At 35.4% G+C, this 24,929-nt stretch overlaps 3 protein-coding genes and 1 long non-coding RNA gene across 5 annotated transcripts in view; 2 read left to right on the top strand and 2 right to left on the bottom strand.

Annotated features, from left to right (window-relative positions):
- mmp24 (matrix metallopeptidase 24) overlaps positions 1-8,712 on the top strand; it is a 35,063-nt gene extending 26,351 nt beyond the window's left edge. The window contains exons 8-9 of the mRNA XM_051897462.1: positions 1,024-1,290; positions 3,749-8,712. Of these exons, the coding sequence (XP_051753422.1) occupies positions 1,024-1,290; positions 3,749-4,086 (605 nt within the window). The 3' untranslated portion in view covers positions 4,087-8,712. The remainder of the gene's footprint in view (positions 1-1,023; positions 1,291-3,748) is intronic.
- On the bottom strand, positions 8,709-9,946 carry LOC127514538 (uncharacterized). Its single transcript, XR_007930667.1, has 2 exons — positions 9,740-9,946; positions 8,709-9,227 (listed from the first exon to the last, which is right to left on the bottom strand). It is a non-coding gene; the product is annotated as an uncharacterized LOC127514538 (long non-coding RNA).
- Positions 9,947-10,652: 706 nt separating this feature from the next.
- On the top strand, positions 10,653-15,823 carry eif6 (eukaryotic translation initiation factor 6). The gene is made up of 7 exons (XM_051896575.1): positions 10,653-10,800; positions 11,481-11,622; positions 12,614-12,699; positions 12,915-13,090; positions 13,286-13,462; positions 15,009-15,190; positions 15,359-15,823. Exons 2-7 carry the CDS (start codon positions 11,516-11,518, stop codon positions 15,366-15,368), a joined length of 738 nt encoding a protein of 245 aa, XP_051752535.1. The 5' UTR covers positions 10,653-10,800; positions 11,481-11,515; the 3' UTR covers positions 15,369-15,823.
- Positions 15,824-15,826: 3 nt separating this feature from the next.
- esyt1b (extended synaptotagmin-like protein 1b) overlaps positions 15,827-24,929 on the bottom strand; it is a 30,225-nt gene continuing 21,122 nt past the window's right edge. For both annotated transcript variants that reach the window (XM_051896573.1, XM_051896574.1), the window contains 19 exons: positions 24,843-24,929; positions 23,791-23,937; positions 23,502-23,668; positions 23,278-23,410; positions 22,855-22,967; positions 22,623-22,731; positions 22,293-22,469; positions 22,003-22,085; positions 21,798-21,846; positions 21,618-21,707; positions 21,425-21,520; positions 21,104-21,175; positions 20,891-20,977; positions 19,378-19,524; positions 19,118-19,257; positions 18,816-18,947; positions 18,363-18,471; positions 17,479-17,528; positions 15,827-17,298 (listed from right to left, as the gene is read on the bottom strand). In XM_051896573.1, the coding sequence (XP_051752533.1) occupies positions 17,268-17,298; positions 17,479-17,528; positions 18,363-18,471; positions 18,816-18,947; positions 19,118-19,257; positions 19,378-19,524; positions 20,891-20,977; positions 21,104-21,175; positions 21,425-21,520; positions 21,618-21,707; positions 21,798-21,846; positions 22,003-22,085; positions 22,293-22,469; positions 22,623-22,731; positions 22,855-22,967; positions 23,278-23,410; positions 23,502-23,668; positions 23,791-23,937; positions 24,843-24,929 (2,019 nt within the window). In that variant the 3' untranslated portion in view covers positions 15,827-17,267. The remainder of the gene's footprint in view (positions 17,299-17,478; positions 17,529-18,362; positions 18,472-18,815; positions 18,948-19,117; positions 19,258-19,377; positions 19,525-20,890; positions 20,978-21,103; positions 21,176-21,424; positions 21,521-21,617; positions 21,708-21,797; positions 21,847-22,002; positions 22,086-22,292; positions 22,470-22,622; positions 22,732-22,854; positions 22,968-23,277; positions 23,411-23,501; positions 23,669-23,790; positions 23,938-24,842) is intronic.

The following is a 24,929-nucleotide window of genomic DNA, read 5'->3' as shown; positions in this document are numbered from 1 at the left end:
ACGAAGAAAGTGTAAAACTCCCAGTTCAAAACGCTTACGCTACGTTCTACACATTTTGTATTCAAATTACGAAAAAAGCTTTTTTTGTAAGTTGAATATGAAAGCAGTCCTGCGGAATTTTCATTTTAAAGTGAACTAATCCTTTAATAAAGATTCTTTGAACACTTAGGGAATATAACCAAACAACCATGTATGTACAAATTAAGGGTACATTTACACAACAATCATGTACTAAAAAATGGAAAAAATTTTACTTTGCTTTTTTCGCGTACAGACGACAATGTTGTCATAACGATCCACATTCACACTGATCCATGTAAACGACTAAAAACTTTGTATTATGCTCCCAGGCCAGTAGTTGGCGATGTATCGGATAAAGAAACACTACGTGCCTATAAACTGAACACACAATACGCATGCGCATAACGTTTTCACAAATTTCGTGTTTTTGTAGTTCATATGGAGATGATAATGGTATCGTTTTCAAAAACTTGCACTTTGATACCCGTTTTCAAAAGCTTACGTTTTCAGGTCCCCAAAACGCGGTTGTCGTGTAAATGAATGGCCAAAACGCATAAAAAGTTTTCAGTTTTTAGTTTAAACGGTGTCATATAAACGGCCCCTAAAACACACAGAAAGTAAACATGAGCTTGACAAACTAACAGTGAGCAATATTTTTTTCATTTAAACATTTACAACATAAAAATACAATTGATCATTGTTTGTTCATAGTGCATTAACTAATGTTAACAAACACAACTTTTGATTTTAAAAATGTATTAGTAACATTAACTAAGATTAACAAATTCTGTAGAAATTCATTCTTCATGTTAACTAATGTTAACAAATGAAACCTTAGTGTTAATGTAATGAAATGATGATCCAGTGAAGATTGGTATAACTGGACATATATCCAAACATGTGGTGTAGATAAGCATATTTTTGGCGTTATGCAATAACATAATTCAATATAACCAATTTATTTTCGACCTCATCTACCACTCCTCCTTGTTTTGACTCTAGGGGATAAATACTGGGTCTTCAAGGAGGTTACAGCAGAGCCCGGGTACCCTCACAGCCTGGTAGAGTTGGGCAACTGTCTGCCCCGTGATGGCATCGACACAGCCTTACGCTGGGAACCAGTGGGCAAAACATACTTCTTCAAGGGTGACCAGTACTGGCGCTACAACGAGGAGAAGCGCACGGCTGACCCAGGCTACCCCAAACCCATCAGCGTCTGGAAGGGCATCCCTGACGCACCGCAAGGAGCTTTTGTCAGTCGAGAAGGATGTGAGTCATTGAGGTTCCAATATCCAGTCAATATTTAATGTGGCAATCAGCCATGTGGTCGGTGGGCATTTTATCTTACTGCTTCGCTCCAGTTTGAGAAGTTAAAGTTGGTTGAGCTTCGGTCTTGAGTGTGTAGTTCGGGTCTAATCTGTTGTGCAATGCGTTATAATCAGTGAAGCTGTCATGGCACTGAAAGCAGATTTAAAAAAACAATAATTGCACACCTGGAACCGCACATTCAATATTAATGCATTGTTGCTTGGAAACCGTAAACATGAATGATATTACTTGGAGGAAGAATAGTGCATTTAACTATTTATTGAGTGTTGGTTTATTTTTATCATCCTCTGTTGCTGCTATTTTGACACAGTGTTCATCTTACGCAGCATGCTTATGTATTTTATTGAGTTGGCACTAGTAATAAATGCGCTGAGGTCTTGTGTCACGCTCATCCTTGTAGAGTAATTGATTAGTGTTTGTTTGGCGCAGTCACTGCAATATTGTGGTGTTGACAGTTAGTGTTTTGGCTCTGACTCATCCTCAGTGGCGATCGGATAGCAGGTCTGGATTGGCACAGGATCTGGATTGGATTGGCCGGGAGAAAAGGCAGACACAACTTTTGGGTATTAAAATTCAGTCACAATCGATGCATGATTAGTAATATAGTAAAATGGCAGCTGTTATGGTAGAGAGATAATTTAATGGTATCAGATGGCTCAGAAGTTTTAATGCAGGGAAAATAACATCCAAATAATTGGAAATCATTGGAAAGTACTATGTGAAGAGGGAATGTGGTTTCTTCTTCTTTTAAAGTGGTACTATGACTGGTCAATATAGCTAAGAAATAGTATCTATAGCCTTTGATGGCATTCAATATTTATGCCAATATTAATGTATTTGCTCTGAAATTGCTTAAAACTATTAAAACGATTTTTTTTCAAGCAAACATGGTTGAAAATGCTTAGAAATGAAATACAGTAAATATCTCTGTTGAGCAAGTTGTCCACACTAAATAGACAAAAGGGAGAATTGTATTTAAACATTTTTATTTATATACACCAATATATTAATAAACAGTAGTATTTATTTCATATTTATATTTTAAATGTTTTATTAAAAAATGCATAAATATGTAAAATTCCATTTGACTTTAATAAACATTTTTATCAAATATTTTATAAAACCTTAATAATATTCATAATGTTTAATAATGTTGTACTGCCAACAAAATAATATTGAATATATATACCTAGAATATGAATAAAGTAGAAATATGTAAATAATCAGGATCTAAATTACAGTTTAGCACTATAGAAACTACGGCCTTATGTCTCACATGGGACAAAGAGGATTAAGTAAGTACTATAGAAACTAAAATGGGCGACTTTGGATGATGACCGAGATGCAGTTGCCCAAATGATATTCTCGCTTTTGCTGCGTTGGCTTGATGTCAGTCTGGTCAAATGGTAAATACTCAAGTGTCATTCACTAGAGTCAAGTATTTCTGCTGTGGCTGCATAGAATTGCAAATTTCTCCTTCTTCTCTCTGGAGTATTATCCGGTGAAGGAATGATCATCTTTTCTGTGATCCATGTCATAACCATGCCTCAACATGGAGCCTAGGGCCAGGACTCAAGATGGAGAAGCCAAGAGGGTTATATGGACTGTTTTGTCTGCCTGTAGCTCATGATTTTTCTGTCACTCAGATTTTGCAAGAGGGATTTGGCATGTTTTGCTCGGTAAGATAGCGAGTAAGAGGAGGGAAAGTAAGAGAGGAAGGATGAGCACTTCATCAATCACACACTCAGGGGTTGCTGTCTAAAGCCTCTTCACTGTATTTACGTTTAGTTTTGGGTCTGCGCACTTTTGTGAGTGTCTCGGATGCATTTGTTTATGTGGCATTGGCAATCAGACTGACAGCTCCCTGAGGGATTGTGTAACACTGGAACAACTTTTTGAAATACTGTGTCATTGAGTGTTCACAAGGACAGCTATTTATGTGATCATGAATATGAATTGAGCTTTCTGAGAAGGGCATGCATCTCTGCCTGCATGTAAATATTTGCTTGTATTGAATGGGTTTCTACCATTGATCTGTTCATGTTTACAACTGTTTATGATTACAACTTTAGATTGACAATTTATGATTCAAATTCTTTTTGTGCAATAACTCATTCTAATCAGTGAATTTCCAGTCAGTAAATTCGTAAAACTACATAAATTATTACTTAAATAATTTACTAAATTAATTAAATTAATTATAAATAAGCAAACACTTTCAAACACTGGCGTTTCAAAACATTTCCAACGTTGTTTGAGCATCTCCACCAGTAGCATTCACTCAACCAATGGCGTGAGTTTGAGGGTGGGATTATCTGTTTGTTGACCAATAGTAGATGAGTTCTGGTTATGGATATGTACTAATATCTTATTTTGTTTCTCTCTGATTTTTTTCTAGTTTATACCTACTTTTACAAGGGAAAGGATTACTGGAAGTTCGATAACCAGAAGTTAACGGTGGAGCCAGGCTACCCCAAATCCATCCTCAAAGACTGGATGGGCTGCGATCAGTCGGAAGTAGAAAAGAACAAGGACCGTCACCTTCCACACGATGATGTCGACATCATGGTCGCCATTAACGACGTACCCAGCACTGTAAACGCAATCGCTGTGGTCATCCCATGCATCCTCTCACTGTGCATTCTGGTCCTTGTATATACTATCTTCCAGTTCAAGAACAAAAACGTCCAACAGCACGTGACCTACTACAAACACCCCGTGCAGGAGTGGGTATGACGGACCGAGGGGTGCGATGGACCCCAAATGCTTGAGAACATAAGTGAGGGCTACTATGCTGAGGTTTGACCAGTGCCTGTTTTCTGAACAACCTTGTCCCAGAATGGGAACAAAAGACGAGGCAAGGGAGTTTCCTCTTCCTTCCCATTTGAGACAGAACTTTACAACAAATATTGCAATTTTTTAGCATGAGCCCAACGGACAAAACTTCTGGGGATTGAACATGTGAAGTTATGCCCTGGCCTTACGCTAACCAGGTGAAGTCTTGACGGTTGAGAAACCAACACTCCAGCTTTGACCGAGACCATCACTTTCTCTTCTCCAGGAGAGTCAGAAGAACCGCAGATTTGCGAAACGCCAGCAAATCCTTGTCTCGTTCTCAACATAAACTTGTACATGAATTTCAAGTATTATCAAAGAAATTAAATGAGCAAAATGACAAAAAATGACTTGAAAACCATGTAGGTAGAAAGGCCATAGAAAAGAATACCAAGGAATTCTTGCAGTCTTTTTCATTTACGGGGTAAAAGGTTCACCCCTAGCACTCCTCGAAGACTGCAACATGTTTTTAAGGGAGGTTATTTTCAAATGAATTAGCTTCATAACATCAGTCTGAATGTTTGTTTGCATTTTTTTTCTTTCCTCAGCTGCCTACCTATTTCCACAGAGTAGGAAGAATGATTTAGAATAACTAGGGCAGTCTTTACACCTCCTCCCACTTGCTACTGTACTCTATTCCTTTTCTTCTTTTGCTGTATTTATCAGTCGGCAACAAAAGAGGTTTTCTTTTCGATCAGACAGCACTTGTCTTTGTAAGAGAGTCATTTTGTGTCATAATATGCACAATTTGGTTGTTTTGGATTAGGCCTGATTTCTTGCAATCTCTATGTTATATTTCACTTTTATTTGTCATGTTTCCCACCATTTTGTACCGTGTTACCATTTCACCAAGTGTAATATTTGAAACACTGGTGCCAGGCAGGAACATGAACAATGAACAGATCAGAAAATGAAATAGCTTTGTTCCCATTGCCTACAGGAGATGATCTCTCAACGGTTCATCCGTCCTCTTCGAATGAACGTAATATGCTGTATGTCTTGCGTTGAAGTGACTTCAATTTCATGTGTTCGGTGTGGATTGTCTAACACTTAGCTCAAAAATGTCTGTCGGGTGCTTTTATTGGTTCGACTGTGCTATTTAACAGTGAAGTGTGTCTGACTGTACCATATTAACACGTTTCGTGCTCATCTGCTGTGGGATTGGATATGACACATTGCACATTGGAAGGAGCTGAGATGTAATTGATGTTTTCAGAATTTCAAATGGAACTTTTTGGATTAACCTGACATAGCTTCGGGCGTATATATATTAAAGGTTTGTAGCATCTTAATCACAATGTTAAGATGGTAGATTTGGCGAGACTCCCTATAAGGCTTCACTTAGCACATGGTTTATCATTTGATATTGGGGTTTTGCTGATATTTTTGCCTTAACACATTTAGGTTGCATGTAATGAAATCCATTTTATTTTTCTCTGTGGAAAGAGCATTTTTAGCTACAAAAAAGCCACTTTTTGTTTATTCCACGGAGAATCGTGTACATATTGTATTCACAGTTCAATGGAGCATGAATCTGCAACAGAAACTACCTGGCATCTACTTTTAGGTTTCTAATGTGTCTCCACCAGTGGTTTAAGCATCTATTCGAGCTTTACCATATTTTTACACTGAGCTGGCTTCATTGGCATGGTGTTTGTGACATTACGTCACTTTTGTAGTTGCCATATATACATCTACCCAAACGATCGACCACTTGGAGATCATCTACTTTGTAATACATTTCAACCAACATGAATGTTTTCTGAATAGTCCTGCCGTCTGTTGAAGGTTTTGTGGGTATGAGAAAACTTGTCGTCTTCCAAAGTAAAATTTCACCCTCTTTTGTGTGGTCTTTAAAGCTTTTGGGCCTTCTTTAAAGGGGAACCATCACGTAACCACTGATTTGAAAGACAAAATACAGCAAACTGTCAATGCAATGCAAATATGTGCATAAAGGAAATGTTTGAGAACGTAATGATTAAAGGCGGTCATACGCTGTGCGATTTTAGGCTGTTGTATTATCATTGTACCTTGATACATGATACCGTGGTACTTTTTTGTTAGAAGAATGCTTGGTATAATGATTGACTATGGAATGTTTTAGAAGATGGTGGAAAAAATGTATATTTAGCATAGTGTTTTGGTCGAATTAGCTCAATGCAGTAGTACTGTGGAGGGGCTACGTGACTGTACCCCTTTAAGACATTGTGCCTTGTCTTTAAGTCCGCTATGGCACACTGAACACTGCTCATTTACATTGATTTCCACCTCATTATTTCAACAGTGGATACATGAACACATCCCTTGATATATTATTCAATGCCTTTACTAAGTGAAAACAATGCACATTTTTTGTTGCCCTCCTTCTCTTATCATTTTCTGGATCTGTTGTGCGAGCAGCTTGATCGTGGGTAGAGAAGTGGCATGAAACTAGAGCAGATTTTACATGTTTGTGCCCACTTGGGAAAGACTCAACATTATTGTCTCTCAGACAAGCATTTTTATTAGTCAGCTCTGAATCTAGAGCACCTGTTCGCAAACAACAAGCAATGTGGCCGTGAAGTGATCTAATGTATCAGGTACAGGAAGTACTGGGTGGTATTTTTAATGGAACACACTGTGCATCACCAATTGTCTTCCTCAACTTTGAATCTGTCCGATGAGCTGGTGTTGGTATAAGAGGCAGCAAAACCACTTACTCTAATAAGCCATGGACTGAATTTGACAATGTGGCACAATAGTGTGTTCCATACTTAAGAGGTTTTATGTGTTTATATATGACTGACATCTTATATAGCAGCTCAAATGCTCAGAGTTTTAATGTATGTTCTTTATCAATATTAGGATGTCTTGTGATGGAAGAAACCTCTAGTGGCAAGGCTGCTTAAGTACTCTGAGTAGATTAGGATCAAAATGTCAAATTCCAATTTATTTACAGAATAATGGATAAACTCTAGAGGTATTTACACATGGTCACATCATGAATCTTGATCATTTGTATTGCAATCCACATAAATGTGTTTCTATGAAACTATTTCTGAACTATATGCAAACCCAATATTGTTTACTTCCATGAGTTTCTATATTTGCCCGATTTGGCAATTAACATCTGAGTTTTGTGTGCATTCCCAAAGGTCTGCCACAATTCCATTTGGGATGACTAACATTTACAGATGTAACCTGAAAACCAGATGCATTTTCACTTGCGTCGCATCTTCTATGCCATTCAAAACATCTCCAGAATTTTGGTCTCAAATGCCTTTTGGAGGGCATTGAACACTTTTCATGCATTAATAAAAAAGCATGACGTGACCAAGTGTCTCAGAGTAAGGTCTGCAGACATGTTTATCTTCTAATCTGCACTATTATCACTTAAGGATTTGATTATGAAAAGAAAAAAACAGGACATTTAAGTTAAGAACCATGCCATTTCATGAGGAATTCTGAAGCTAACAGAGCACTGCGTAAGCCAGTATTATGTGTATATATTAACACACTGAACATTTAGCAGTCAGAAGTGAAATGTTTAACAGAACTAAAGTGTATTTATCAAAGGTGGATATCTTTAGAAATGTTTGTCGTACGGTCACGTGAAAGGTTTGTAAAGATAGAGGCTTATCATATGAAAAGCTATTTATTTATCATTAAAGGAGACATAAGGGTATTCTACACAGTTTAATTTGAAATCAAGGTGAAGCCATGCCTATAACCACATTAGTTGCACAGAAAAAAAATAAATAAATAAAAAATACAGAACTGTACAGGGAGATATACGTAAATAGGAATTCTCTGGTAATTTGCCTCTTTTTAATGGGTATGATCGTGGCTTTGGACAACAGTCACTTTAAACCCGAGCTGCTGTTGCCTTTTGTTTTTTATGGTCCTTTTATGAGACTAACAATAGGACAAACATATCAGAGGTAGTCAAGGAACCAACTGTATTTACGCTTTTTAATTACAGAGGGTTAATTTTAATGGAGATTTTATCTGAGATAGCTTTAACGTTTTTGTTTCGGTTGTTTTTTATTATTCTTTTTCTTGACTGACCATGGGGGAATTTACTGTATTAGTGTATATAACTGGTTCTTTTTTCCCTTTGACAAGAATTTAAGAGTGAACGTCTCACTCTCTGGTTTAAATAAATTCAGATTCTGTCCTTGGAATTTTGATATTTTCTGATTTACAGGTCAAATGTCGCTGTCTGCTCAGCTTCGTCCAGGTTTTAAATGGTCATGTAAATACAAAGATTTACTGAAACTTTTCAGACCTTTTGTATTTTTCTTTCACTCTAATGGTAGCCTATGATTTCACATTGTCATGCATAATGTTGATTATTAAGAATGAGAGTGATCTTAAACTGGTTGCTTTACTAATATTAGATATGATTTAAGTTTTATTTCTTAAATCCTGTTTATAATTCTTTGAACAATGAGTCATTTTTATTTACGGTTTTCAGTCTACAGTTTTACACTGTGTATCTAATATCACCATGTTCAAAGAAATGTCAATAAAATAAAATTACATAAATGTCAAGTGTTTGGTGCTTTCTGGATGAATGCTTTACAGTGAAATTTTAATTAGTACAAGTTGATATCAACTACATAATACACGCTTTTTAACACAAAGCAATCAGTACATAAGTGCACAGCTGTAAAGAAGGACAGGTTACATGAGCCAAAACTTTATCTTTGATGTCTTCAAGCACATTGCATGACATATTGCATGGCATCAAACCCATTTCAACAGCATTGCAACTCTAGCGTCTCCATGTCTTCTGTTGTCCCACAATGAATTTGGCAATATAGTCGTCTCTGGTCTTTAGTACCAGTTAGTGCAGGATATCATGAAGCTCATGTCGTCTACCTTTCTGGAGCACATTCGGCATTGGGGCAGGTCAGTGTCTGGGTCTGGATCCGGGGGCTCAGGAGGACCAGTATCAGTTTGGACACTGGATGAAGATGCTTCACCTTGGAATGGCAGATCGCCTGTATTCCTCTGTTGCTGGTCAGCAGCTGAACTGGTACTTTGATCCGACCCCATTTCTTTAATAAAATACATTAGACTTAGATTAGCTTAGTTTTGCATTGACAGTTGCAAAAATATATTATGATATATTGAAAATACATTCTAATCAGTATAAACACATTCTACAGTATCAATCCAATACAAAAAAGTACAGTGTGGTACAGTGATTTATACCATCATACTGTAATATTAGCATATTCATGTACTCTGATGTACTTAAAATAACACCATTATCGATCTAAATTAAAACATGGTATTATCACTGTTTATTTTTCAGTTATCGTTCCTGACTTCATAAGCAAGATATTTATGATAATGTACAGTAGCTGTCTCACAAAACTGTTTGCAGAGGATTGAGTTTGATGCAAGAACCTCAAAAGAGAGACATCATCGCTAACAGGACAGCAATGTATTGAAGACACTGCAAAAACTGCATACGCTGCAAGCGCCTAGGGAGTGTTTGTCACTGTGACTGAGACAAAAACAGATCAATAGTGTGTTAACGAGCCGAGGCACGGCAAAACTTTACCCCACGCCGCCTCCAACCACTGGAATCTTGCGTTTTCACAGCTCCGATTAGCTCGCGATGTTTCCAGGCAGAAAACTCGGGGTGGACGTCGAGGGTCACGGGAGCGCGCTGCTGCGGTGACGTTTCGCAGGTGGCCAGCTAATGGAAGTGTCAACAAAAACGACGTCACACTGAAACTCAATAGTGATTGGCTTACAAATCCACCGTGCCAGGAGAGGTGTGTCCTGTTGCTATGCAGGTTTGTAGTGGGTGACAAAAACAACATGGCTCGCCAGTCTAAGCCATTTGGAAAACAACAGTTTATAGAAATGTAAATGTGCTAATTTAAAAAGACAACAGAATACATTTTATTTAATTAATTCAATAATTCAGCATATATATATATATATATATATATATATATATATATATATATATATATATATAATGAAATAAGGTATAGCAAAAGTGACTTGTATTTTCTTTTTAGTTAATGTAATTAATTCCTTATTTTAAAATATTTATTTTCAATTTATTTTATTCATATATTGTATAATGTTATTATAAAGTTATTATAAAAGCCAGCATATACTACATATACACTAACAATTTACAATTTAAAAAGCAATTCAAATTCATTAATTTTACAAGGTATTATTATGGTTTTATTAATTTTATTATCTTCTTTTTGTTTGTGTGTTGCATTATTATTATTACTATTATTAATAAAATATACTCAGTAAAAATAAGACCTCGCAACCTATCAGATCAAATAATTTTTATTTTTTTGAGTGTTTTACAGAAATAGTCTGTACATAGGGATATAAATGGGATATAAATGCTGTGTCTAATTCAATACAAAAAGCCTTTTTATATTACAAATATAAATCCTTTGTTGTTCAAGGAATAAGGATCTAACTTGATACACTTGAGAATAAAAACAAAGGCAGCAGTGTTTTTCATGGCAACTTGGGTTATCACGTACCGTAACGCGTTGACGTCACGTCAGCACGTTAGGACGTCAGGGAAGTGAAGTGAACACGTGGTTTAGAGCTTTCCACGTTTCTCCACAGTGACAATCGGTAAATATAAGATTACTGTTGCAATTGTCATGAATTTTATTGTAAAATCATTACATTTAGGATGTAATATGTATTGTTAAGCTGCGTTGATATTTGAGGTCACATAATTGGTAGCGTTTAATGCCTGGAGAAGTTGAAATAACTAAATTTAGCCGACTGCTAACTACCTCGACTAGTACTGTTTTAATTAAAGTTACGTACAACCTGTTTAACCTGCAGGTTTAGCTGAGAATTACTTTATTTAATATTGGTGCCACAGAGACCTATATGCTTAAAAAAGTGCGATTTAAAAAAAACTTTCTATAATAAAAAGCTTTATCCGTCTGTTGAGCCTAAAAAAAAAAAAAAAAGCCTTGCGCTGTTTAGAAATATGATTATTCGTTATAATAATTTTCTATTGATATATGAAATCTTTTTTTTCTATTATAGATCAAAAACTCATTGTTGAGAAATACAATGAAAGAAAGAAATCCAAATAAACAACTGGCATGTGTAGAACTTCCCAATGTCAACTTACAATACAATCTATTTATATATTACTGTATATGTTACAGATGTTTGTTTTATAATCATGGTTTTTTTTTTAGTTTTCAGTAATATTTAGGATGATAAGAAAAGATAGGATAATAAGAAAATTAATGAGTAATTATTATCTCAATATAAATGTTGTTTCTCATCAGTTTCAGACAGCTTTGATCAGCTCTATAGCAGAAGAATGGCAGTCCGTGCGTCATTTGAAAAGAATAATGAAATTGGATGCTTTGCCAAGCTCACAAATACATATTGCTTGGTAGCGATTGGCGGTTCAGAAAACTTTTACAGGTAAGTACTGATTATCTCAACGTGGCCAAATATCTGCCCTTACTATATACAGCTCTGGGGAAAAAAATTAAGAGACCACTGAAAAATTAGCTGTTTCTATGGATTTACTGTTTATATGTATGTGTTTTAGTAAAATGCACATTTTTGTTTTATTCTATAAACAACATTTCTTACAAATTTTAAATAAAAATGATGTCATTTAGAGCATTTATTTGCAGAAAATGACAACTGGGGTGGGTGTGAGAGACTGTGGGTTGTAGGCCTCTCCAGGCCTCTGTCTAACCATTAGAGGACCAGGTGTTGGGCAAAGCTGAAAACTGGACTCATCTGAGAAGAATCGGGCAGATCTGTCTTTGTGAAAGACGCGTGACTCAACAGTGCAATACGATTCCTACAGGACAATGCTCCATGCCACACAGCCAGGCCAATCAAGGTGTGGATGGAGGACCACCAGATCAACACCAGCCAAATCTCCAGACCTGAACCCTAGTGAAAACCTCTGAAATGAAATGAAGAGGAAGATGGAAGGTCACCAGCCATTAAATAAAGCCAAACTGCTTGCAGCAGGAGTGGCATAAAGTCACACAACAGCAATGTAAAAGACGGATAGGGAGCATGTTAAGACACATGAAAGCTGTGATTGGAAATAAGGGTTATTCCACCAAATATTGATTTCTGAACTCTTCCTAAGATAAAACATTAGTGTCTTGTTGTTTAAAAATAAATATAAACTTGTTTTCTTTACATTATTCGAGGTCTGAAAACATGGAATCTTTTTTATTGTTTTGACCAGTAGTCATTTTTTGCAATAAATGCTCTAAATGACATTTTTACTTGACATTTGGAAGAAATGTTGTTAGTAGTTTGTAGAATAAAACAAAAATGTTCATTTGACTTAAACATACATATAAATGGTAAATACAGAGAAACTGCAAATTTTGCAATGGTCTCTTAATTTTCTTTTTGAAATGCTTTTTGTTTTTCCCCACAGTGTCTTTGAAGGTGAACTGTCAGAAACAATACCTGTTGTTCATGCTTCTATAGCAGGATGTCGAATCATTGGCAGAATGTGTGTGGGTAAGAGCATTTATCTAATCCAATTTATTTTATGTTTGTATACATTTGTGCAGGATTAACACCATTTATTTTAAGTTGATTAAAATACAAGAACTTTTCAGTAAATAATGTAACCTTTGTAAATATCAAGCTAGGTCAGATTAGGTCTTGCTGTCTTTTTCTGTCCTCATACTTGATGTATAATAGATGTTGCGTGTGTCTGTCTGGGGATCCAGGAAATCGTCATGGTCTCTTGGTGCCCAACAACACAACAGATCAAGAGTTACAGCACATCAGGAACAGCCTGCCAGACCCCGTGCGGATTCAGAGAGTAGAAGAGCGTCTTTCTGCACTGGGGAACGTCATCGCTTGTAACGACTATGTTGCTCTTGTTCATCCTGACCTTGACAGAGTAAGAACTTCCCTAATGGAAGACTGTACGAAATCAGCACTTTCTCCAAACTGTAAATGGTCTTAATGGGTCTAAATGATTTCTCAACACTTTATATTTCTCCAAAAAGCCTGTAAAATGTGCTCCGTGAAACCATCAGACAGTTTTGGTTTGCATGTTTTTTTTGTATTAAGTTTAGGGCATTATTATCCTCAGGAAACAGAAGAGATTCTTGCAGACACTCTAAAGGTGGAAGTGTTCCGGCAGACGATTGCAGAGCAGGTGCTTGTGGGTAGTTACTGCACCTTCAGTAACCAGGGAGGCCTCGTCCACCCCAAAACCTCCATAGAAGATCAAGATGAACTCTCATCACTCCTGCAAGTGCCTTTAGTGGTGAGTGACTGTTCTGTCATATCTGAGAATCAGTTGAGGAGCAAAAATCATATTGTCTTGATGAAATTCTACTGCACAACTGTTACATATACTCAAAATATATATACAAAAGTATGGGGTCGGTAAGAATATTTAACAAAGATGCATTAAATTGATCAAAAGTGACTGTAAAGACATTTACAATGTTACAGAATATTTATATTTCAAACAAAGGCTGTTCTTTTGAGCTTTCCATTCACACAGAACCACGGTTTTCACAAAAATATGAAGCAGCACAATTGTTTTCAACATTAAAGGGGACCTATTATGCAACATTCACTGATGTGTGTCCGCAGTGTGAGGGAACAACCAGCCTATAATGGTAAAAATCCACTCACTCATTTTCACTCGTTTTATAATTCCCATAAATCAAAAGCTGTCTCTTCAAATGAGCTGACTCAGATTCCCCCCTACGATGGCGGCATTGTAGGGAGAAGCCCCGCCCATAGCCAGAGATGATCTGCCCTATTGGCATAGACTCAGCCCTGAGTGAGATGCACATAGTCTGCCATTTCTATATCCTCGCTGTAGCAGCAAGAGTTGTACAATGTCTGTGCCAAAGAGGCATTACCAGTGTTGTATTTTAGGATGTACAAATGCGCATAAGAGTCTCCATAGACTCCTGCCATCTGAGTCACTGAGGAGATTGTGGTTAAATTTAATTTTCGAAGGAAAGAAAATCGGTAAAGTCCTTATACATTTGCGCCAATCATTTTGCGCCGGACTGCTTTACAAATGAGGGTATTTACACAGAGGTTGATTCTAAAATGTATAAGGCTATAATATATAACACCGCTACTGACAGTTTCTGACATTTTCAGTGTGTGAGATTGTCCTGTTTTGTTGATGCCGGTAAGCTGAAGCAAGTATGCTCTTGAAGCTCCGCCCTCTTCTTGAAATGATCTGTGGGGTATTTTAAGCTAAAACTTCACATACACACTCTTGAGACATCAGAGACTTATTTTACATGTAAAAAGGGGCATAAGAGGTCCCCTTTAATAATAAGAAGAAATGTTTCTTGAGCAGCAAATCAACATAGAATGATTTCTAAAGGATCATGTAACACTGAAGACTGGAGTAGTGATGCTGAAAATTCAAATTACATTTTAAAATGTATCAAAATAGAAAAGTTAAAATCGTAATGTTTCACAATATTACTGATTTTATTGAATTTTTGATCAAATAAATGTATCCTTGGTGAGCAGAAGAGACTTCTTTCAAAAACATTCAAAAAAATCTTACCGACCCCAAACTTTTGAACAGTAGCGTAAATATTCAGTATTATTTCTTATACTTAGTGTTTGTATATCAGTGTTTGTCTATAAATGTATGTAAAATTACTTAATTTTTGTAGACTAATAGGGACACAATTATTCACTATATCATCAAACCCTAAACTGAAGTGGCTGTTGTGTTTTGGTGGAAACCCTCATGTATGTTTGCAAGAAATGTAGTTCTTTTACACTGATGCTGGCTAATTGATAAACGTGTTGTTTCCTGTCTCAAGGCTGGAACGATCAATCGTGGTAGTGAGGTGATCGCTGCTGGTATGGTGGTGAACGACTGGTGTGCTTTCTGTGGACTGGACACCACGAGCACTGAGCTGTCCGTCATCGAGAGCGTCTTTAGACTGAGCGAAACGCAGCCCAGCGCCATCGCAACTACTATGAGAGACTCACTCATCGACAGGTATGTGATGACAACTTCACATGAGACATCTCAGTCCAGAGGGAAGTACATATAGTATATCTAAGGGAAAATACTTATAAAATGAGCTGATCTTAAGCTAAAGACTAATATCTCAAAGTTTGTTCTTGTTTCAAGGCAGACTAAACCTTGTTATTTCTTCTTTTCCAGTCTCACATAAAACTGAAATGGTTTGGAAGTCTTTGGATATTTGCAAGAAGATGCCTGAATGGACCTGGAAGTCAATATGAGATGGTTTGAAGGCTGATTATGTCTCCCTTCAGTGAGAAACGCACTCTTACCTTCATGCCATGAGGAAACGTGTTGTCATTGTAATATTCATGTATGAACTGCCTGTCACACTCTTTTTGTAAAATACCAAGATAAAAAACCTTGTTGATTAGCTGCTTTTATCTAAATCAATCACTTCACAGACCACTTCAAATAAAATAAGATCGCGTTCTTTAAATGGTTACAAATGTAGAATTTGTTTCCTTGCAGCATCAATAAAGCTGTGCATGATCAACACAGACTGGTTTATTAAGTAAAAATCATTTAACTTCCACAGTAGGTCTTATTAGTGGTTCTTATGTAGTAATGCTTATACAGTTTAACAATAAAAAGCTTTTGACAACATACTGATGCTATAACCCTTTTATTGAGAGCTGTGAATGTGAGATTATACAGAAATGTGGCAGTATGGATAGTGCATTTCAGCTGAACATGGTTGTCTTTACCACGGTTTGTTTCTTTGGTATTTACTGATTTGCATATATAAATCTTAACACATTAAAGCATGTTTAATGTAGAATATGAAAATTGTGGTAATAAAAGTAACATGAACAGTAACAAAACAAATGGAATGCAAATCATGAACTCAAAAGTAAAACAAATGACAAGTTTAAAAAAAAATACACTACTGTTCAAAAGTTTGGGGCTGGTAAGATGTTTTTGAAAGAAGTTTCTTACTCTCACCAAACTGCATTTATTTGATCAATAAAAAAAAAAACTTGCTGTCTCCAAACTTTTGAAAGGTAGTGTTTGTAGATGAACTTTTTTAAATGTGAAACAAATCATGAAAAGCCCATAAGACATTTGCGTTTGGTCTATTTACACTCAGTATAGAAATGTCCATGATGTTAACATTTTATGTTCCATGGCTTTTGCAGGCCTGGAAATTAATTTAAATTCCCTGCTGTTTCCAGGGTTTTTTTTTTTTTTTTTTTTTTTTTTATAACTGTGGGAATCTGTTTTTGGCAACATACTGTAAATGACTGAAAATAAGAATCATAAAAATGACCAGAAAATAACTCTAAGCCTAAAATCTAACAAACAAGCTTCAATAACATATTTTGGCTAAAAAAAAAAAAGCAAGTTAATAGATAATGGGCATCACAATAGACTACAGAAGCCTCTCAAGCCACATCAATGTGTAAACAGCGGATATTTGCAACACTACGGTGGTGGAGATCTGCAATGGGAATACCATAAAAGTCAAATTAAATAGTTTTTACGTGGCGATGTGTAGACTTTCTTACAGGCTGTCTAAATAAAACCACTTTATTGTTTTGATGCACAAAGTTCTGTCAATTATATTCTATCATTAATGTGTACGTTTAGACAATACCCACTATCGTATTCACTTTCAATAAGAGAAAAACAAAAATATTACATATGAAACCCTTTTTTAAAACATCCTTTTCCTTCTAAATTTAAACAAATGCAATGTCCTGCAACCTGCACAGGAAGACGAGACCCTTTTTAGACACCTGCTCAACATTCATCTCAATACGTACAGTCAACATTCAATCATCTGATACTGACATAAAGATATCACTGATATAATACTCTAACCTTGATTTGTCAATGCAACACTGATATGTTCACACATATTCTTTATATGAACTAGTCACTAGGAAATCATCTGTTGATAAATAGATGGAGGAAATGTGAAGTTGCATATATAAAAAAAAGAGGACAGGGAAGCATCGGCAGCGATACACAGCAGCGGTGTTGACCTGATGAACTTCAGGAAGAGGTTTAAAGTTGCTGTGAAGTGCTCAGGTCAAGAGCACTGTGTTCAGTTAGTCTGCTCTTCTTTTAGATCAAACCTGACAGAGGAAGATAATTAAAGGAACAGTTAATCCAAAAATAAACATTCTACTATTGAAGAAGTTAATCAAAGATATCAGAACTAAATAAATCATACATGTACACAATATAATTCCATGAGGAATTGTTGCTTAATGAAAATATTAGTATGTTTGTGTATTTACAGTCTCAAAACTTACCATTCTGTGACTCCAGAGACTAAGTCAATGTGTCCCAGGTCTATCTGCACCTACAAGAATAAATCAACAACACATTAAACACTAAAATATTTATTTCAACAAATTATTATTAATTATTATTATTAATACATTAAATAAATATTATTAATATTATGAAATCAATCACAAAAAGCATATATATATATATATATATATATATATTTAATTTTATAATTTTTTCAATGATATCAAAAATAATATACGTTTTATTTATTTTATATATTTTTAAATAAATATATAAATTAAATAAATTATTTGAAATGAAATTATTAGTGGCACAAAGTCATTGGTCATGTTGAAAAACAAGAATAACAACAATACATTAAACACTGAAATATTTTATAAAATTAAATATTACATTAAATAAATATTATTAACTCAATTATGAAAATTAAATTTATATATATATATGTATAAAATTATATAAAATTAAAAAATATACATTATTATTTTATAAACATTTCAACATTTATCAAATAAAAACGATATTTTATTTAATTTTATATATTTTTTAAAATAAATTATATGAAATTAAATTCTGCACAGTCATAGGACACAGTGAAAAACATTTTTTTTGTCTTGTTTTCCAGTGAAAATATCTAAAAATATCTAAAATACATTTAAAAATCTTACGAAGTTTAAATTTTGTTAGATTTATATTTTAAAAAAAGTACTAGAAAAAATATATATATTTTCTGAAAGTCTTATCTTACCCAATTTTGTGCACATTTTGTTGTTAGAATGTTTAGATATATTTAATGGACAATAAGACAAAAACATTGAGTATGAAAATGATTTTTTGCAGTATATTCCTGTACAGCTGAAGTGAACCAATGCGGACTGACCTGGCCGATCACATCTTTGTCTCGATTCATGAAGGACGAGGATGCGTTTTTCACACAAATGCTAAGCTCTCGTCTCTGAGCGTCCTCTGCACTCATATCAAACTCAAACCTACGGAAGAACGTTCCAGATTATGACACACACTGGGTCAAGGACTTATAAAACCCACTTAAAACCACTTCACATCTAGGATAGAAAATGAAAACACATTTGAGAACATTAAATCAAAAGACTTACACAACACAATGTTTAAAGATGAATCAGACACACCATCCTTATAGTATTCTAATGTATGGAACTAAAGAGTTATCTCATTCATACACCACAGTATTTAAGTGGTACTCCAAAGCAAAACTAAGCTATTACCATGATACACAGTGTGCAGAATGATTAGGATTCACTTAAATGTCATTCTCTCTTACTTATGAACAACAAACACACACACGTCTCCATACCTTTCATTGAACTCTGGGTTCAGGTTTTTCTTCTTCACACTCGTCTTTCTTTTCGTGGCCTTGCTTTTATCTGGCAGCAGAATGAGGGAGACGTAGGTGTCTACACTGTCCTTAGATGATGTAACCAGACCCCTGAAAACACAAAAACACAGAGTGTCCTCACTTTACTGCAAACTTTAGACTTACACAGACAACTTATAAACTTGAAAAAACATTTCTTGGTTGCTCAAACAGGTTAATAATCATGCCAGCATTATACACTATACAATATAAGCACGAATACAACCCACAAGTAACCAGACCTGCATGCGTGAATGATCACTGTGAGCTGTTTCTGGAAGGAAAGCGAGATTTTGATCTGTCCAGTGGTGGCCGTCAGCTTATTACTCAAAACAGGACCTGAACCCATGGCTACTAAGGCTGCCATTTTTGAATCCAAGATCTGGATAGAACAGAACATGTGGGTTATAGTTAGAGCATTGAGACTATTATTTCTTGACTCTCTAAGAAGTTGAAACAAAACATCTTGTGCTCAGATCCACTGAAGATAATGTTGTCTAACCTTCAGCTGTGCCCTGAGTAGAATCTGGCTCTGTGGTAAAGCTCCATCCAGATCGAGCCATTGGTCCATCAGTAGATCTGGTTTTGAAAGCAGCTCTCTGATTGGTAGAACCAATGAGCCAATGGGTTGATCCCAGGCACTTGAGAACTGCACAGAATGACAATAAATCAAAAGTGAGTTAAGGTCTGAAACAAAAATCGTAATGCAACACAAATGCTTGTTGCTATCTCATTGCTGCCACAAGGTGCGCTAGAGCGGAATTAACAAAAAATGTCTTCTAAAATCAGATTTCTTTTTCATGTCAACTACTGTCTAGCTGAGCAAGTTAGTTATTGTATAGTTTATAACTGTTGACGTATTTTTAGCATGTTCTTGTTATTTATGGAATATTGCAGTATTTGATATAAATGATTTATCCGTGGACCATTTTTTTAAAATCGAAATAACTTCCCCTCCCTCTTGCAACAACACCTCTTCTCTTCTCCAATGACATGTTCACTGGCATGAGGGCGAGACTATCTGTCACTCACATGAGATCCACCAATAGTAAACCACACCCATCCAATCAATTCCTCATGGACAAAATCAAGTCCCGCCTTACATTTCTTTTCTCATTTGAAAAGATGTTTCACTTGAATATACATCACAATAGGGAAGAAAAGACAATCACAACTTCCATTTCATGCCGACTTTAACAAGACAGACACTAAGGTCCTGCACTGTGCATACAATAATGACAATTTTAAATATATATGATCTTATTTTGCAGTTGCTGAATGTTGTTTAGTGCATCATTTTATTGGATGTAATCTTCACAAAATAGTTTTCAACTCTTTCCCAGCCATTGACGGAATTTTCCGACATTCATGGCGACGCTTCCCCGCCATCGACTTGACATTTTCGGCAATGCATGTTTTCACTGTTATACAATAGGGGGCGTTATTACGCATCTTCTGAAAGTGTACAGAATCTCCAGATCAAAACACAGGCGAAAAAGAGGCAGAAACAAATGATAAAAGCATTGATTATGAACATGTAAAATATAGCAATCATCAAACATTAAGCAGCATATATATCAAAACTGCCTAACATTACCAAATGACATGTCGACCCAGAAAGAGGGATATGACTGTGAAGCTTTAGGGGTGTTGATGGACGTGACCTACTCTAGGGTCTATGTTTTGATCATCATTCTGAATCTGATCCGGATGTAGTCTTTAACAAAAAACATGATTTTCTAAGCTTTTTGTTCAAAATGTTTTTTATTTTAATAAAACTTACCCACATTTAAGTGTTGTAAAAGAAGGCATGAAGCTTTTGTTTGTTTAAAAGCAGAGGCTCTGTTCTTTCTGTTTTCATATTGCATGTTCAGATATTCATATCACAAAATAGTCTGGGGGGCCATGAACATTTTGTGAAAAGATAAAAAATGCCAGCAGTAGCTGGTAAAAAAAAAAAAAAAAAACACTGGCGGGGAAAGGGTTAATTGCATTTCTGACCACAGTACCCTTACCTTAATGATAAGTATGTCCTTTTTGGGATCATGAACCAGAAAGTCAAAAGCTTCATTCCAGTGAGGAGAGGTTGAACGATCACACACCTTTATAGAACAGAAATAGGAATTTAAATATTTTTAAATATATTTGAATATTGCAAATAGATTAAAATATATGCCATATAACTTTTACAGTACTGCATGATTGTTATTAATGGTAAAAGCTCCTGCCTTGGTTTTATAAGATGTTCCTCCAAGTACAAGTTCAGCGGCAGCTTTGGGTTCCTTTCCACTTTTCTTCAACTAGACACCAATTATTAATTACAAACATTAATTAACAGGTTCTTATTATTATTAACAGAACTTATGTTACTCTTCCAGTAAAAATGTCATAATTCCATTCCATTAAAAATAGTTTTATAGAGATTGCAATAATAAAGACAATTTCTAGTCAATTAAATGCCTAATAGGCTAGAATAAATATACTAACAGAAATGCTCAAAATTAATAAAATATGTAAACATAAAAGAAATATATATGTGAATGACTCACAGGCAGGTCATGTGCTCTGTCTAAAAGAATAGACAGCAACGCTGCTGACGGCACAGATTTGTTGTGGTAGGATCGAGTGCTTTGCATCTGCATTACCTGAATAAAAAAAAAAAAAAAAAACTCTTTTAGTATTAATTCTTTTTTTGTATAAACAAAGAATCATCAGACTCCATGTGTCTTCATTTAAACTGACTTGTTCCAATTTATCCCGTTGTGTTGCGGTGGGCAGCCATTCCAGAACCAAATGGACCCGACCATGTTTTATATCATTCAAAGTGAACCACTGGAAAAGAAAAGGCAGCAGGGAAAGATTAATGCGCTTATTGTGTTGTGTTCTTACAAATCAGAGCCAAATGTGTTGACTGATACTCACTTCATCATTGTACTGGGTCCTGATAATGGCTCCAAGTTTGAGCTTGAACCTGAGCACACATGAAGACAAGAGTAAAATGTTATTTATGTTGATTATAGTATGTGAAATATATATATATATATATATATATATATATATATATTATTGTAATGAGAAATGGAAGGAAAATGTGCCTAGTTGTCCCAAAAAAAGATTAGTAAAGTACCTTCCAAGGAAATCATCAGAGTCAACATCCTTGTCATAGACCTCAAATTTCACCTCTAGATTATGATCTGGACTCAGAATCATCTAGTAAATAAAAAGGAGAAAAAAAACCAATGTTTCAATGTTTCTTTCTTTTTTTTTTTAATTTTACGGATAATAATTTAAAATATTTAGAAATATTTCAAAGATGAGCATAACTAGAGAAAACAATATGGTTACTACAGAAACATCTAAAACCTTTCTGTGATATATTGAATTTTTTTTCCAAACTACATTATCTCTTATCCCCACCTCATACATCTCATTCCAGGTGGGGTTGAGGTTCTCCTTGATCACATGACTCTTAAAGGTTGTGTCTCCGATATGGATCTTGACATACGGGTCGCTCTTCCCTTTCACCATCCCACCCATCATGTTGTCCTTAGCAACCAGATCTTGAGCCTCCAAAAGATGGATACGCAGCACCCCCTACGGGACAGATATTGAACAATAACAACAACATTAGAAGAATGCTAATGTGATCCTGCCATGTGAGATGTTCAAACATCCTTAAACCTAATACTAAAATCAGAGGGCATGTTGATCCAGGAACTTAAAAGGTCAAGAAAATATCAGACTCACTTTGGTGCCAAAACTGGGGTCAAAGCTAGTCTTTTGGGGCCGTACGTCTGTTGAACTAGATACTTTTGACTCTTCTGCAGGAACACTGGGAGAAACCTTCTTGTGAGACCTGTTTAACATGAACACACACAGACATACATATGGTCATAATCCATTATTATCATTATTAATAACATATAACTATTAATTCAAGCTAAATCAGGGTTATCAAAACCATGCAAAGAAAACTCACTGTTCTACTGGTTTATCCACGTGTTGTTGCTCTTCATGGGCTGATCCAAATGTTTTGACTGGTTCCATATATCCACCCACATTAGTAGTGGAATCAGGAAGTTTGCTGAGATCCTGTGAATGAAAAACAACAAATGAGCAAATCATTTAAAAGTTAGCTTTTTTACAAAACCAAAAAACCCTAACCAAAAATAAAAAATAAAAATAAAAAATTATTGAATAAAAATATTTGAATGTCAACAACAACAACAACAAAAAAAAACACATAATATAAAATTTTATTTTATACATATATATACACACACTCTCTCTCTCTCTCTCTCTCTATATATATATATATATAAACGTCAAATTAAATCAATCAATTATTAATTCATTGAAATAAAATGTTCATGCGAGTTATGCTTTAAACACACAAACTAACCTCAGTGTCAAGCTGTGTTTTCGGAGCTGATGGCGTGTGATGGTCATCTATGACATGGGCGGCTGTTTGTTTTTGATGTTCTTCCGGCATAGATACAGGTACTGGTACAGTACAGGCTGCTAGTTCACTGATCCTGTTGGTCATGAGCACAAACAATCTGGTTTAGCTCTCAAAACAAAATGGTGTGACATATGAAATCATTAACATCACAAAAAACATCAAACCCTTTTGTTGGCAGCGTCTTCTTCTCAGACTCCTTACTGACTGCAGCTTGTGAATGTTCAGCAGTGACTGGTGCTTTTTCTTCATGCTGTTTACCCACTGAAAGGTCTTCTTCAACAACAGGCTTTTTACAATGAAGGGCACTTACATCCATCCTTGAGTCCAAAATCTGATAATAAAGTAGAGCAATTTAGCCATTTAAAAATATGTTAATTATGAGATCCATGTACAATAAAATAATCTTTTATTGACTTCAGTTTCTAGAAAAAGTAAAAAGAATAATTGTTTCACCTTAAGTTGTGCCCTCAACAGAATTTCACTCTCAGGACCTGCTCCATCCAAACTCAACCACTGGTCCATCAGTAGATCTGGTTTTGAAAGCAGCTCTCTGATTGGTAGAACCACAGAGCCTAAGGGCTGCTCAAAGGCACTTGAAAGCTACGGCGGTGAAATAAGAGAAAAATATGAACAAAGATAATAAAATCCATAATTTATTCATTTAAATTTAAATTCTATAATGTATTATACTTTTAATAATAATACATATTATTATTATTGTTATTATTAAAAATAATACTAATAATTAGATAATTAAGTAATATATTCTACTTAATATAAATAATAGTGCTGTCAAATCAATTAATCGTGATTAATCGCATCTAACATAAAAGTTTGTGATTACATAATATATATGCGTGTGTATATTATTATATCAATATATGTGATTCTAAACTGCCTGAAATGAGTCGTCAGTAATTCCAGTCTCACTTCCTGCATGAACCTACATAGGTTTGTAACAGATTTGCATAATGCCAGCCTATTGTCTTCATTGGCTGCCAACGTCTACTTTGACCCTCAAACACTGTAGATGTAGCTGAGACTGGAAGAGTTTGGTTTGTGTTGTTGACATGTCGAGAAGACGCTGTTTTCAGCACTACGAAAGCAAATCCACTGCATGCACTTCCAAAAGATGAGGATTTGCGCTGGAATTGATACGGTAAAACCAACGTCATCGTTACTGTTTATAACTGTGTATCAAGTGCTGAGGAAGATCCAGAGCTGAGATTCAGATATGATAATGAGCGTTTCATTTCCGACACATGGTATAAGCAGTAGACCAATCACAACAGACTGGGCCATCTGACCAATCAGAGCAGAGGAGGCTATCGGAAACGAGTTGTTTAGAGAGACCAAATCCTTTATTGAACTGTTTCAGACACTGTGAGAAAAGAGGTGATGCTGCAATGTATATCATGAGAAAATTAAAAAATTTTTGACCTTGGATGCATGCAAACCTATTGTAGCAGACTCCAAAACAAAATTAGGAACCTAATCTACTTTACCTTTATAATAAGAATCTCCTCTCTTGGTTTGTGAACCAGGAAGTGAAAAGCTTCACTCCACTGAGGAGACGTGGAGCGGTCACACAC

This window comes from Ctenopharyngodon idella, chromosome 6 (genome assembly GCF_019924925.1).
Source record: "Ctenopharyngodon idella isolate HZGC_01 chromosome 6, HZGC01, whole genome shotgun sequence".
Lineage (NCBI taxonomy): Eukaryota > Metazoa > Chordata > Actinopteri > Cypriniformes > Xenocyprididae > Ctenopharyngodon > Ctenopharyngodon idella.
Note: the sequence above shows the minus strand (reverse complement) of the source record. Positions and strands in the feature narration are given on the sequence as shown.